The sequence below is a fragment of the Rhinopithecus bieti genome, unplaced genomic scaffold, assembly GCF_001698545.2.
Source record: "Rhinopithecus bieti isolate Rb0 unplaced genomic scaffold, ASM169854v2 scaffold_10612, whole genome shotgun sequence".
Taxonomy (NCBI): domain Eukaryota; kingdom Metazoa; phylum Chordata; class Mammalia; order Primates; family Cercopithecidae; genus Rhinopithecus; species Rhinopithecus bieti.
In genome coordinates this window covers 1,695,497-1,711,455 of record NW_016806990.1, presented here as the reverse complement: position 1 = coordinate 1,711,455, position 15,959 = coordinate 1,695,497, and the positions used below count along the sequence as shown (strand labels likewise).

Below are 15,959 nucleotides of genomic sequence, written 5' to 3'. Positions count from 1 at the left end.
GGTTGCGCCACTGCACTCCAGCCTGCGTGACAGAATGAGACTGTCTCAAAAAGTAAACACGTAAATAATAAGTAAAAGCTACTAACCAAAAAAAAAAAAGTACAGACTGTCTGGAAAGTGGCTGTCCTAGAAGGACCGGTTGCCACCATCAACAGTGGAAGATTCAAAGCAGTTGGTCCTTGGTGCACATGAGAACCGGATTTCATTCCCTTGAATTCTTCAGAGCAGTTTAGTAGAGTGAATGCATGTTAAGGCCTTGCATTTGATATCTCATCCAGTTCGCAAGTTGCCGTTTCCTGGCTAAAACATAATGATTGTGTATTTTTCTCATTTGGCCCTACAAGCTGCTGGCCCTCTGTCCCTCCACTGTGGGAATCAGATCTAGAGCAGGCTGAGCCTGCAGATAGGCAGTGGCCAAAGGGTCACTCTTAGTGTTTAATCTCGACTCCTTACTTGAAGTCCACCCGCATAGCACACATCCGGTTTATACTGAAGCCACCTACCTAGAAATACTCATTTCAGGAACCCCCAGTAAGCATCTGTGACCGCACAGGCTTTTTGACTGATGGCCTCCCGGATCTGGTTTCAAGGGATAACCCCGTCTGTGTGCATCCATGGTCTTCGCTCTGCAGTGAGGACTTTGCCGTGCCGCTTGTGGTCTCCACAAGAGGCTCAGAGCTGAGTCTGAACTGCTTCATGGTCACCAGCTCCTGTCCCTTCCAGCCTTGAGAGGCTTTTCTCTCCAGATGAAACCTTTCCTTCCTGCCGCTTTCTCCGTCTCTGGTTGTTTTTCTCTTGTGCCCGTCTTCATGGACACCCTCCTGGCTTCCATCTCTGTGGTTCTCCTGCCTCACTTCCTGTTCTGTTGTTTCTCCCCTTTGTCAAAATATCTCCTGTGTTCTTGGCTTCCTTTTCGTTGCCAGGCTTTCAGGCTTTCCTTTAACTGTTCTTCTAATATGGCTTCTGCCCACAGAAGCCTGCTCTGTCAGGATCTCAGGGTTCCCCACTTGCCACAGCCTTCTTCAGCCTTAGTTCCCCGGCATCAACTTGTGTATTTAACCCATTGAACACCACCCCCCAAATTCACCTTCATTTCTTTGACCCTGCTCCTCCTTTTCTGTTGAGGAATCTGTTGACTGACTCCAGGCTCACTCAGGCTCACCATCCCGCTCTCTGCAGCAGCCTTTCGAGAGCGTGCCGGTTCTCATGGCTTCATCTGTTAACTGTTGATCACTTCAGTCCTGATTTTTAGACCTAAATGGTTTCCTTAATGCCATTCTAACTGCCTGTGACTCATTTTCACTTACCGTGTTTATTGTAACGCCAAACCAACAAATCACAGGTGCTTGCTTCTCTCGGTCAATCTCCCCAGTCTAACTTTTTGTCATTCAACATGACTTGTTTATCCAACCTGAAATTGCATAGAGCCCCAAGTATGGTGCTTTGTACATAAGTTTGTATAGTGACTTCCAATTTTGGCTCTGCTGTGAATAAAATGAGATTTCAGTTCTCTTCACTTTGAAATCTAACAACTCAGAGAACATTGAAGAAATCTGAATTTAGTTGGGGCAAAATACTTGTCGTTTAAAATATTTCTGTTTATATTTTCTAATTTATTGCAGGAGGTCTTGGGTTTTCTGTTTGAGTTCTAGTGCTTGCAAACTCAATGTGATTTCTGTCAGCGTATCTTAGGTTTGTTTATTAGGAAACTTCTGCAGTGTGAGGTTCTATCTGAAAATGTTATTTAGTTATCTTCTGGGACTATTTAATGAAAGTGGGGTCATGAATCCTTAAAATTCTTGTGCAGATTTGAGAAACGCTTCTGTTATTTGGGGGTCAGTTCTTAAGTGTGGTAAAGCCATTGAGCACTTTGCTTTCTTGGTCTTACTGGTCTAACCTCTTGCTTGAACTAGTCTGCTGTCCTGTCAAATGCATCTTTATTTACATGTCCCTTAAATTAAAGCTGATCATGAAAATATTTGTGTGCAACATGTTTTCTAAAGTACCAGTGCATATTCCTGCTTGGTCTCAAGATGCATGAGGAATCTAAAATAGAAGCGAAAAAAAAAAATCACAATTTTGATCATAATTTCCTCCTGGAAATTATTTAAAAGTTTGGTCAGGCACGGTGGCTGAAAATACTTTCAAGGATTTTCTATTAAGAATCCATCTTGGGGACAGGCGTGGTGGCTCACGCCTGTAATCCCAGCACTTTGGGAGGCCGAGGTGGATGGATCATGAGGTCAGGAGTTCGAGACTACCCTGACCAACATGGTAAACCCTCGTCTCTCCTAAAAATACAAAAATTAGCTGGGCACGGTGGCAGGCGCCTGTAATCCCAGCTACTTAGGAGGCTGAGGCAGGAGAATCACTTGAACCTGGGAGGCAGAGGTGGAAGTGAGCTGAGATTGCACCACTGCACTCCAGCCTGGGTGACTCCGTCTCAAAAACAAAAACAAACAAACAAAAAGTTCACACATTTTAGACATTTCAAGTAACAGAGTGATGTTTTAGAATAAAGATGGTTTAAGATTAGTTTTACAGGCACTGTTGGGCTGTCAGCTAGTTTGCTTTTCAGATGATGATCGTAAAGACACTCCCCCACACACAGGTATGAGTAACTAAGGTCTCCCCCACCCCCACTCCCATACTGAGTTTTGATTCCCAATAATTGCACAGACTGTTTAATTGCTTATTAAACATTTCTAAGGAAGCCGAGATGGATCCTTGATTTAATTTTCTCATCTGTATGCCCACCCAATAAGTCAGTAGCACCTAAAATTTCTTTCCCTTCAAGATTTTATTCTAAGAACGTGTTCTTCATAGAAAAAGTAAATTTTGATTAGAGGCTGTGCAAACTCTGGAGAATCAGTCTTTGTTACCAGTTAATAATGTTTTTAGCCTTTTCTGCTGAGAGGAAAAAATGCTTTGAAGAATAAAAAATACTAGAACATAACAAGCTTGGGGAGTTAGGAAAAAAATATATTAGGGCAGTAAGAACCAGCATTATGTCTTCTCTGCCATGCTTGAAACATTCAGTATTAAACTTTGGATTAATCCAAAGTCTGAAAAGAAATATACCAAAATGCTAAAGCTGCTTTGGTTAGGATGGTGGGCTTTTTTTTTCTTTTTCAGAATTTTTGTAATGTGCCCATATTTTATAATGGAAGCAATAAATGCAAATGTGAAATTTATCTGAGCCTCCTACAATGAGTCTCATAATCCCAGTGGTTGTGGACAGCTTATTTGTGGCCCCAAAAGAAACTGAGCCACTTTTTAACTTGGATGCATTGTCACTACATAGTGAAAGAAAATCAAAAAAAATTTTTTTTTTTTTTTTTTTTTTTTTTTTTTTTTTTAACAGTATCTCTTTCGCTAGCTGGAGTGCAGTGGCACGATCTTGGCTCACTGCAACCTCTGCCTCCCAGGTTCAAGCGATTCTGCTGCCTCAGCCTCCCAAGTAGCTGGGACTGCAGGTGCCTGCCACCACACCTAATTGTTGTAATTTTAGTAGAGATGGGGTTTTACCATATTGGCTACACTGATCTTGAACTCGTGACCTTGTGATCTGCCCACCTCAGCCTCCCAAAGTGCTGGGATTACAGGTGTGAGCCACTGTGCCCTGTCAAGATAGATTTTTTTCTTTTTGAGACAGTGTCTCACTCTTGTTGCCCAGGCTGGAGTGCAATGGCATGATCTCAGCTCACCACAACCTCCACCTCCCGGGTACAAGTGATTCTCCTGCCCCAGCTTCCTTAGTAGCTGGGATAACAGGCATGTGCCACCACGCCCGGCTAATTTTTGTATTTTTAGTAGAGACGGGGTTTCACCATGTTGGTCAGGCTGGTTTCAAACTCCCAACCTCAGATGATCCGCCCGCCTTGGCCTCCCAAAGTGCTGGGATTGCAGGCATGAGCCACTGTGCCCAGCCCAAGATAGATTCTTTTTTTGTTTTTGTTTTTTTGACACGGAGTCTCGCTCTGTTGCCCAGGCTGGAGTGCAGTGGCGCGATCTGGGCTCACTGCAAACTCTGCCTCGCAGGTTCAAGCCATTCTCCTGTCTCAGCCTCCCGAGTAGCTGGGTCTACAGGCGCCCACCACCACGCCTGGCTAAGTTTTTTTGTATTTTTAATAGAGATGGGGTTTCACTGTGTTAGCCAGGGTGGTCTCAATCTCCTGACCTCGTGATCCGCCCACCTCGGCCTCCCAAAGTGCTGGGATTACAGGCGTGAGCCACCACGCCTGGCCCCAAGATAGATTCTTAATAGAAAATCCTTGAAAGTATTTCTCCTTTTCAGGGACTCAGCCTTTCTCTTTGCTATTTGTAAAGTCATGAGTTCCTCTGCTGCCGAGTTGGTGCCAGGCCAGTGCTCAGTGCAGCCACTCCTGCCACACTCCCTTGCCTCTCCGGCTTTATGCCCACAAGAGTCCAAGCCACTCGGTCAGATCCTGACTCTTCCTTCCGGAAACTCGCCTCTGGCTTCCACTGACATTTAGGTGACCATCGGTGCTCCACCACTGTCTGCAGGGCTCTCCAGGATCTCTCCATCCCTGCCTTGCCCCCTCCTGTGCTGCCCTCCAGGCTTCCTGGCCAGCCACCTCCACATCCTCTACCCTGCCAGGCTTGTCCAGGATCAGGGCCTTGGCAGTAATCCCCTCTGCCCAGGTCTCAGCCCCCATCTTCCCTGCTCTTAGTCTTCCTGACACTCCCCTCATGGAAGGCCCCACACACCCTGCTTTGTTCTCATTATCTTCACCACTATCAGAAGTTACCTTGGGCCTGGCATGGTGGCTCACTCCTATAATCCCAGCCCTTTGGGAGGCTGAGGTGGGCAGATCACTTGAGGTCAGGAGTTCGAGACCAGCCTGGCCAATATGGTGAAACCCCATCTCTACTAAAAATACAAAAATTAGCTGGGTGTGGTGGTGTGCACCTGTAATCCCAGCTACTCGGGAAGCTGACACAGGAGAATCACTTGAACCCAGGAGTCGGAGGTTGCAGTGAGCCGAGATCGTGCCACTGCACTCCAGTCTGGGCGACAGAGCGAGAGTCAGTCTCTCTCTCTCTCTCTCTCTCTCTCTCTCTCTCTCTCTCTCTCTCTCTCAGCGTGGGCAACAGAGCAAGACTCACACACAGACACAGAGAGAAGTTACCTTGTCCTTCCATTGCCCGTCACTCACCCCTTGTGAATGTAAGCTTATGACAGCAAGAATTTTGTTTGTCACCAGCTCACCAAGTCTTAAAACAGGACCTGGCACACATGGTAGGTGTTCCATGTGAATTATTTAATTATCACACTGTGAAGTAGGTGTGTCTCCATTTTTCTAATAAGGAAATTGAACACAGGTGAAATAACTTGCCAGAAATTCCTCAACCGTTAAGTGGCAGAGCTGGACACAGGTTTGTGTCCAGAGCCTTCATGTGATGATGCCCTCTCCCTCATTTACGGAGGTTCTTTCTCCAGGGCACCATTCACTGGACAGCCGGGAGAAGATAAGAGGTTGAGTTGGCATGCTTTGGGTTCACAGATGCATTCATCTCTGGCTGGGAACTTGCAGGGTTACGGATCAGACTGCTGCAGCTTGAGAAGTTGAAATGGCATCTTGGTTGTACATTGCAGCTCAACCAGGAAGCGTTTACTAAAACAAAAACTTAACGGAAACTGACAAGCAAGTGCATAGGCGTTGCTAGAGATGGTTTCTGTGAAATTCCATTAGGTGACTTCCATAAAGGGAAGTGAAACAGTAGATCACAGCTGTAGCTTCAAAATAAAAAGTTGGTTCCTAAATTGAGTGAACTGTAACCTTAACTGTTTTCTCCTTAATCGCATAATGACAAAGTTGCCAAATTTCCAGTGGAAACAACTCCATAACATATCACAGGTGCACAAAAGCTGCCACAGGAACACGGTGAGGAAAGAGACCAAAGGAAAACTGTTTGCTCAGGCTCCCTTTGAGTAGTGCCTCACGTCAGGAGACTAGCTATATCTTTAAGAATTTATAAAAGGCTGGGCACGGTTGCTCATACCTATAATCCCAGCACTTTGGGAGGCCAAGGCAGGTGGATCACCTGAGGTCAGGAGTTTGAAACCAGCCTGGCCAACATGGTGAAATCCCATCTCTACTAAATATACAAAAATTAGCCAGGTGTGGTGGTGGACACCTATGGTCCCAGCTGCTTGGGAGGCTGAGGCAGGAAAATTGCTTGAACTCAGGAGGCGGAGGTTGCAGTGAGCCGAGAGTGTGGCACTGCACTCCACCCTGGGTGAGAGAGCGAGACTCTGTCTCCAAAAAAAAAAGAGAATTTGTAAAAGTTGGCTGGGCAGAGTGGCTCATGCCTGTAATCCCAGCACTTTGGAGGCCAAGGCGGGAGGATCATTTGAGCCCAAGATTTTGAGACCAGCCTGGTTGACATAGTGAGACCCCCATCTCTATTTTAAATTATATGTAGGTATTTTTTAAAAAGAATTTGTAAAAGTATACTTCTATGGGTTTTTTGTTTCTTTGTTTCTTTTTTGAGACGGAGTCTTGCTCTGTCACCCAGGCTGGAGTACAGTGGCACAGTCTCGGCTCACTGCAACCTCCGCCTCCCGGGTTCAAGTGATTCTTCTGCCTCAGCCTCCTGAGTAGCTGGGACTACAGGCAGGTGCCACCACACCCGGCTGATTTTTGTATTTTTAGTGGAGACGGGGGTTTCACCATATTGGCCAGGCTGGTCTAGAACTCCTAACCTCGTGATCACCCTCCCAAAGTGCTGGGATTACAGGTGTGAGCTACCGCGCCTGGCCCACTTCTATGTGTTTTGAGTCAGAGTCCCGCTCTGTTGCCCAGGCTGGAGTGGAGTGCTGTGGTGCCATCTTAGCTCACTGGAACCTCTGCTTCCCAGTTTCAAGGAATTCTTGTGCCTCAGCCACCCAAGTAGCTGTGATTACAGGCGCACACCCCCATGCCCAGCTGATTTTTTTGTATTTTTAGTAGAGACAGGGTCTGGCCATGCTGCCCAGGCTGGTCTCAAATGCATGGCCTCAGGTGATCCTCCCATCTCAGCCTCCCAAAGTGCTGAGATTACAGGTGTGAACCACCACACCCGGTTCTAAGTTTCTCATAAGGGAATAAGTAGTTACTCGTGTCTGTGTTTTTTTGGTTTCATAATTTTAAATCTGTAGTATTTCTCCTCTGCAAAAGTTCCCTAAATGATGTGAAAACATTTTAAAGCATACCTGCTTATCCCCAGGCTCCCTTGATGCCCGTCAGATGAGTGTGTTTTGCTGCCCTCTGCCGCTCATGGACGGTACAGCAGTGACTGAACAACCCATTCCCGGGTCTGCCCCTTGGTATTGCCAGAAAGCTGGAGAAGCCTGGGAAGAAGACAAGATTGTTAGGAACCATGCTCTCCTACAGCCAACCGCCTACTCCAACCAGCCTAACAGTCTGTGCTCCACCCCTACCCCAGAACTAAAATGAAAACGAAAAATGCTGCGTTTGCTAAGACATCAATGAAATAATCTCAGATTTTTTAAGTAATTTGAATGGTTTGTGTTGGTAGAAAGATGAATGCAGTGAGGCAAGGCTGCGGGTCACCTGTAGAGCTGCCTGACCACGCCCAACATGTGCTGTCCAGATTCACCTTGCCTCCCAAATGGAGCAGTCTTTGAGGACAGACAAAGCTGGCCACCCCTCGACTTTGCCTCCGTCATGTCCACACACGTATACACACAGGATGACTTCAGATGAACAAATCAAATATTTTCAGTTGCTGGACAGTCAGTAGTATAGTATGATGGTTAATAGCTGTTGGAGGCCAGGCACGGTAGCTCCAACAGTAATCCTAGCCTGTAATCCCAGCACTTTGGGAGGCCAAGGCAGGAGGATCACTTGAGGCAAGGAGTTCGAGAACAGCCTGGGCAATACAGTAGTCCCATCTCTACAAAAAAATTTAAAAATTAGTTTTTTATGTATTTAAAAAAATAGCTCTTGGAATTAGCCCTTGTTTGAATCAAAACTTACCCACTCAATGGCTAGATTACCTTGGGCAAGTTACTTGTCTCAGTCTGTCTTTTCATCTGTAAAATGGGGATAATAGTAACTACAGTTATTAGTTATCCTAGGAATATTTATAAAGTCCTTGCTGTATGTCAAGGGTTTTGACTTTTTAAAGTTTCTACATGTTAAGAAAAAGCTGATCCCAATGCCTAGCACAGAGTAGCCTTCAAATGTTTACCACTAAGAGTATTTATTTCCTCATTACATAAGCCGTGTTTATTTGTCAGCCAACTGAAAACCACTGTCAGCAACCTATTCCTCCCTGTGAACTTCTGGTAGAGGCCTCTCATCTTCTACTTAATGTTCGAGTTGGAAAGAATCTTAAGAGTCATCTACTCCAGCTCTTTACCCAATGCAGGATCCTCTTCTATAGCCACCTGTGTGAACACCTTTACCTGGCCAGGTGGCCTGCCTTTGGACAGCTCAAATACTAGTTCCTCCTTGAACCCAAATCAACTTCCCTGTTGATGTCCTAGTTCTGCTCTGCAGATCTTCTTAGAAAAAAAAAATCTGCCTTCTGTCCTTTACAACAGTAAGGGGCAGCACCCGCCCCCTCCCCGCCCCATTTCAGCTGGCCTTGCACCTGAAAGTTTGAAGAGAGCTATCACTTCTTCCTTTGTCAAAAATCATGTTATCCAGGCCAAGGTAAAACATCCTGCAACCTACATGGGTCTTTTGAAAAATATATTCCTGGGCCGTGCACAGTGGCTCCTGCCTGTAATCACAGCACTTTGGGAGGCCGAGGTGGGCAGATCACGAGGTCAGGAATCTGAGACTAGCCTGGCCAATATGGTGAAACCCCCTCTCTACTAAAAATACAAAAATTAGCTGGGCATGGTGGCACGCGCCTGTAATCTCAGCTACTCGGGAGGCTGAAGAAGGAGAATTGCTTGAACCCGGGAGGTGGAGGTTGCAGTGAGCCAAGATTGAGCCACTGCGCTCCAGCCTGGCGACAGAGTGAGACTCTGTTTTTAAAAAAAAAAAATATATATATATATATATATGGAAATATATTTCCATAGAGCAATTTTGTTTTCAAGGAAACACTGCCTTTATTAAGATGATAATTGTGTGACTCCTTGAAACCTTACAGATTCTATTGAGTTATGTAAATTAAAGAGTCCAAGTGATGACCTGAGATAAAAGATGGAAATGATTGCTATTAGCTCTCTCCCTCCAAAAACACATTCCTTCAGCAATTCCTCCCTGCTCTTTGGCACTTGCAGGCTGAATTGCCCCTGAGACTGGGGGTTTAGTAAAGGGTGGGGCTTCCTTGAAGTGCAAGGCTCAGGAAGCCTTCCCCAGAGAGGCTCTGACACTGGGCTGGGGCCCAGGAGTCTGCATTTTAACAGGTGCTCCTGGTTCTCCCACACCATGCTGCCCACCGTTATCCAGGGCAAGCTGTGGCTCACAGCCACGATGTCCCTAAGCAGCCATGTGGCGGGACGGCACAAGCACACTGAGGGCGGGGGGAGCTTGTCTCTAATGAGACTCCTGTTGCCCAGGGCCGTGTTCTGTGTCCCCTTCCTGGTACTTCTCACCCTTTGATAGCTGCAAGGCCATCTGACATGGGTGGGGGGTGCTGCCCCTTACTGAGCACTGAGCTCTGACCTGAGACTCCTCAAAGCATGTGGCTTGTGTGCACTCATACCGTTCTCGATTTGAGATAGGTTATAATCTCATCATTCTAGAGCTGAGCAGATTGAGGTATATGTAGAACGGTAAGGCCGCCCCGCTAGTGAGCACGGTAGCCAGGATATGGACGTGGGTAGGCTGGCCCCAGGAGTGCCCCCACTCTCTCCAGTGAGCGGCAGACGTATCCAGCCAAACACCCGTACGTACCCCAGAGACACCCGGAACTCCATACGGGGATCAATCGTTTTCCTTCCCTGAACCACTTTTTTTCTTTCTCTTTTTATTTTTTATTTTTTGAAACGGAGTTTTGCTCTTGTTGCCCAGGCTGGAATGCAATGGCGTGATCTTGGCTCACTGCAACCTCCACCTCCCGGGCGATTCTCCTGCCTCAGCCTTTCGAGTAGCTGCGATTAGAGGCACGTACCATTATGCCCAGCTAATTTTTTGTATTTTTAGTAGAGACAGGGTTTCTCCATGTTGGTCAGGCTGGTCTCGAACTCCTGACCTCAGGTGATCCACCCGCCATGGTCTCCCAAAGTGTTGGGATTACAGGCGTGAGCCACCGCGCCCAGCCCCCTAAACCACTTTCTCCTGCAGTATTTCCTGTCTCAGTTGGTGCCATCACTTCCAGAAGAAACTCCCTTTTTGCAGACCCCTCTCCATCCTCCTGCCTCTTGACAGTCTCTTATATCCAGCTCTTCTGCGGCCCTACCCTGCTCTGGGCCTTGGGAATATGTGGCAAGCTCTTGGTTCCCATGTGCTCCCGCTGTGGGTGCGGTGCCACCTTTGCCTGCAGTGCGGCGAGAGCCCTGCCCCGCTCTCCCAGCTGCCAGTCTGGTCCCCTTCCAGCCCACCACCTGAGCTGCTTCTGTGGTCATTGTCAAATGGCATTCTGACCCTGTTGCTCTCCCCTGCTCCTAAAGGTTCCCCACAGCCATCAGGACAAAGTTCTCCACCATTAGCTTCTGCCTGCCCTTTGGCCCTCTGTCTCACTGGCCCTCCTGTGAATTTGTACTCCAGCCCAGCAGCTCACTCCCTGTGCACGCCACACTGGTGCCACCTCCTGCCTGCACAGGCTGCCCTCTCTCCCAGACACTGCCACCTTCAAACTTACACAAAAGTTTCAAAATAGTATAAAGAAATTCCCTATACCTTCACCTTCACCCAGATCGTGCTTAGCATTTCAACACATACAAAGCACACACCCCCCATGTGTATTTTTTTCTGAGCTCTTTGGGAGTAAATTGCAGACATACCACGTCCCCTTTCCCCCAATACACCAGTGTTTACCTCCTAACAACAAACATTCTCTCTCTTTTTTTTTTTTTTTTTTTTGAGTGGGAATTTCGCTCTCTTGTCCAGGCTGGAGTGCAATGGCGCGATCTTGGCTCACCGCAACCTCTGCTTCCCAGGTTCAAGCGATTCTCCTGCCTCAGCCTCCCGTAGCTGGGATTACAGGCATGTGCTGTCACACCCAGCTAATTTCATATTTTTAGTAGAGATGGGATTTCTCCATGTTGGTCAGGCTGGTCTTGAACTCCAGACCTCAGGTGATCCACCCGCCTTGGCCTCCCAAAATGCTGGGATTACAGGCGTGAGCCACTGCGCCCGGCCCAAACATTCTCTTATATAACTAAACTACGGTTATAAAAGTCAGGAAATTTAACATTTATGCAATGGTTTCTAAACTACAGGCTGTGTTCAGACTTCACTAATTGTCTCAGTAATCCTCTTGACGGCTATTTTTTTTCCTGGTTTGGGATCACGTAGTACGTTTAGTTGTCATGTCTTGGTCTCCTTTGTTCCGGAACAGCCTCTCTTTCAGCGTCCCTGGCATTTTTAAAGAACACAGGCTAGTTGTTTTGCAGAGAGTACCCCAGTGAGAGTTTGTGGGATCCTTCCCCTGGATCACATTCAGATTCTGCCTTTTTGGCAAGAATAGCCCTGCAGCAATGCTCTGGCCTTCTCAGCTCAGCATCTCCAGGGCCACATGGTGCTGCTGGGTTTGCCTGTTACTGGTGATGTGGATACTGATGACTTGGGAACGGTGGGGTCTTATTTATTTTTTGCAACCGCCATATTCATGACCCCTCTTCTAAGAAAGCTTGTGTAGACCCCTGCAGGCACCCACAGTTAGGGTAGGTGTCTGTCCCCTCACCCGAGTCCTGGCTACAGTGCCTCACCTGAGCTGACCAAGCCATCCTGGTGTGCGTCTCTTCCCCCGCTCAACTGCAAGGCTCAGGGGACCTCATCTTGTTCACGACGGTGCCCCAGTTCCTATGGGCCTGGCACATAGTAGGCGCTTCATAAAGATGCGTTGAGTGAAAGAAAGAATGAGTGAGATTTGGGAGCTGATTGAGTTACAAAGCAGAAACCTCCAAATCTCTCCAGATGGGTCTTCGTGTGTGGTTTTCACTGCTTTACTCATGAAGCATGGCTAAATGTTGGGGTTTCTTTTTATGCCAGATTCTCACTGAAAGCATGAAAGTCTGATCAAATCCCAAGAAAAAAGCATGGTATTTATCCTTCCTTTGGGGAATCACAGAATGGACCTGTTTTAGAAACTTGGACCCCATCCTCGATTCTTCCATGTGTTTCTTCATGGGAGGGTGGGTGGGTGTGAGGGGAGAGTCTCTGGGTCTTTGATCGTGGGAACTATTTGGCCTGGACAGAGTAGCAGAGAGTCTTGGGCCCCGCGCCTTGCTGCCTCTGTCCAGCCACATACTTCACGCACCAGTAGGGAAGTGCCTGGAGGGGCGTCCGGAAGCCTCGCAGGAGGTCACTGTCTCCCTTTGCTCTTTCAGACGCAGGAGGAGGGAGACGCACTGATGACATCGGCCGCTCCTGCAGCTCGGGCGCCTCGCGGTCTCCAGGTGCAAGGCCAGCGCTTCCACCGTGGCTGCTTCAGGACATCCCCCAGAACAGCTGTTCCTGGAGACCCGGCATCTTTTCTGCATCGTTTTGCAATTTGTGAAACTTAGGACAGCAGCAGCCCACTCACCTGGGTGCTCCAGCCATGGGTCTGGGAAGTCACCCCTGGGCATGGCTGTGTCACGGGGGTTTTGCGGCTGAAGAACAGCTGTTGTGTGCTGCTGATGGCTGATTTCCCAGGAAACCAGTCCTACTCCCAGCCAGTAGGATGGGGATGCAGGTCCCGCCAGCAAGGACTGGCTGAACCGTGAGACCCATGCAGTCGGCCCCTTGGGTCAGCTGCCCCCACCCACTACACTGACGGTGACTGAGGCCACAAGACGGGGCTCTGCGTGAAGCCCGCCAGCCCCTGCCGTGTGATGGCTGCAACGCATACCTTAGAGCTTCCAGTTGCGTCTTAGGACATTTTCAAAGATGAGCGTCCTCAGGAGGGGCGGTGGAGGGGGCATGTCTGGAGGGGCCTGAGGCACGGGGAGTGCTCGGTGCCCAGGCCGAGCAGTGCCACTCTGTGAGACCAGTGGGCTCCTTCCAGCCGGGCTGCCTGAGGCCACTGTCTGTGTGTTGGTGCTCATTGTGGGCTCCGCAGCGTCTTTCCTTGTGCTGACGTGAATGGAGTTGAATTGCCCTGAATCAAATTAGACTGAAATAAATTGAATTGAAAGGCTTACAAATAGGTATGACTCTCTTGCTGAGTGCCAGGCTCTGGGGAGTCACAGCTGAATAAGACAGCCCCTGCCTGTCTTCACACTAGCCGGGCCCGTAACTAATATTATGGACTTGCACCAAGAACACATTGCGGGTGGTGGGTGAGAGTGGGGAGGAGGGTGAGAGGCCTCAGGAGGAGGAGGTCTTTGAACTGAGCCTTTGAGAATGGGAGTGGGGATTTTGAAAAAAGGTAAAGGTAAGAAGGACACAGGGGACCTGGGAGGCAGCAGGAGCAGAGGCGCACTGCATCTGAGGTGAAGACGGGAGAGGGCGGAGACGCGGTGCTCACTTGCCACCTGATAGAGGCACACACACGTGCACACACAGTCACAGGCGGAGAGAGGCATCGCACCCTCAACCTGTGAGCCACACGCATCAGAACCACCCGGAACGCACCCACATACCTACTCCAGCAGAATCTCAGGGAGCTGACCCAGGAACCTGCATTTTAAAACAAGCTCTACATGTGAATTCAAAGATTAACACTGTGTGTGTTGGGGGCGGGTGGTGAGCCCCTGTCAGCCAGCGGGGGGGATGGGGGTGCATTCAGTGATTTGCAGGCTGGGCCTGCCAGGATTCGCCCCTGGCACGTAAGTGAGTAATTGTTGCACTTCACCGCACAGCACAGTCGCCTGCAGGACTTGTCCACATACAGACCACTGGGCTCCAGACCGAAATTCTGAGTCAGTCGGCCTGGAATAGGGCCCAGAACTGCTTTGCTGATCAGTTCCCTGAAGGGTGATGCTGATACAGGGACCTCTGAGAAAGAGATGGATTGAAGAGAGGTGAGGAGTCAGCCAGACTGAAGGAAGCCCCCACTGGCTCTCCTGAGACAGGTGCTGGGAGAGTCGCAATATTTGAAGCGCTTTGATTTGACCAGATGTGCCTTTCTCTTCTGTGTGCCTGTCGTTGGTTTCAAGCCTTCTGCGATAATGGTATGGTATTTTGGACATGTGACAGATGCCCAGTGCCCCGATCGGAAGATGGGTGAGCCTGGGCCACGCTGCCCAGTGGTCCCCGGCAGGGTCCCTTGCTCAGGGTGATGCCATCTCCTAAATGGTGCGGCAGAGACCCGTGACTCTGAGGCCACTTAGGAGCATTTCTGGGCATCCACGCAGTGCCTTGATTCCAGCACCCAGAAATGCTTCCGGAGTTCCCAAGGTCACAGGTGGAAACTCCAGATGTCTCTTGGAAGGCTGTGCTGCCATCACCCTTGGGGCTTGGACATGTCCTGGATCTAGGGGTGATCATGTATCAGCAGACTACACAGGATGGTAAGTCTGTTCCCAGTAGGAACCCAATGTCCCACCAGCAAGGAGCTCAGCACTGTGCTCAAGCCCAAAGGCACAACCAGCTTCCAAATGCCATCTTTGCAGGTCTATGGCTGCAGCTGCACATGGTACCAATGCTGTGCCAATCGAGAGGAAACCACATGTGAATTTGAATGGGGGAAATTTGACATAACTGTAACAGGTTTAGAGAAGTGAGGGGTTGGCTAATAAGACGTCAACTCCAATCATCCAGGAAGAGCAGCCATAAGGAACAGCCTCTCGTCCAACCGCTCCTCCCCACCTCGAGCCCTCATTTGAGAGAGCACTGCCCAGACTCACCGAAGGGCTGAGAAGTTGCTGTTGGTGCCACAGCAGTGGGACTTGCTGGATATCCAGCTCTGGGTGGCCAGAGTTAAGCTGTTCCTGTAAGGGAAGTGCCTTCCTGGAGGAAGTCAGCCACAGACTGCTTGAAGAGGATGGAGGAAGCTGCTGGGTGCTGCTGACCACCACGCACGGCAGGATCCTGGAGCTGGAGGGTCCGTCAGCATGGCAGGAGTCAGCCAAGTGGGCACACAGGGCAGGAAGAAAAACCTTCTGTCCTACCACTGCTGCCTCTGGCAAAACCTAACACCGTGTCAGCACACAAAGGAAACATGTCTAAAGGGGCCAGGTCCATTTGCTCAAAGCAGGCAATGAAGGATGAACTTGGAGCTGCATGGCACTAAATTGATTAGGGGCACAACTCCCAGACTCTCTGGTCCTCGACAGGAGAGTCCAGGGTGTGGGAACTTGGCAAACCTATTATTTGATCAGAGGAACAGGGGAATTGGAAGGGGCCTCAAGAGCTCCTCTGTCCAGCCCCTCACCACTCCCAATACAATACCAACCCTCTAAGCAAGGTCACAGAGCTTAGTGGGTGGGAGAGAGGGACTGTGCCGCCTTGTTCTCCTTTTGCCCTCGTACTCTGTCTTTCATAGACCTTTTGCCATTAGATTGCACCGATAAACTGGTAGCATCCATTTTACAGATAGGCACCCAGAGTTGAGAAACCCCCGTTAGATGAATAAATATTCCCAAAGAGAACTCAAGACACACTGTCTAGTTCTAGGACAGAGGAATTTCCTGGCTTTCCCCCAAAAAACTCCATAACTTTTCTTGTTTCTCTGAATTCTACAAAGACATTTTAATGAAATGTGGGAACCACACTGGACACAGTGGCTCAAGCCCGTTATCCGAGCACTTTGGGAGGCCGAGGTGGGCAAATCACTTGGGGTCAGGAGTTCGAGACCAGCATGACTAACATTGTGAAACCCCATCTCTACTAAAAATACAAAAATTAGCCAGGCATGATGGCGGGTGCCTGTAATCCCAGCTA

The 15,959-nt window shown here is 48.8% G+C and overlaps 1 protein-coding gene across 2 annotated transcripts in view; it reads left to right on the top strand.

Moving 5' to 3' along the window:
- The window catches only part of SSR1 (signal sequence receptor subunit 1), a 44,127-nt gene extending 30,848 nt beyond the window's left edge, over positions 1 to 13,279 (top strand). For both annotated transcript variants that reach the window (XM_017879606.1, XM_017879605.1), the window contains one exon: positions 12,482 to 13,279. In XM_017879606.1, coding sequence (XP_017735095.1) covers positions 12,482 to 12,506 — 25 coding nt within the window. In that variant the 3' untranslated portion in view covers positions 12,507 to 13,279. The remainder of the gene's footprint in view (positions 1 to 12,481) is intronic.
- The last annotated feature ends 2,680 nt before the right edge of the window (positions 13,280 to 15,959 follow it).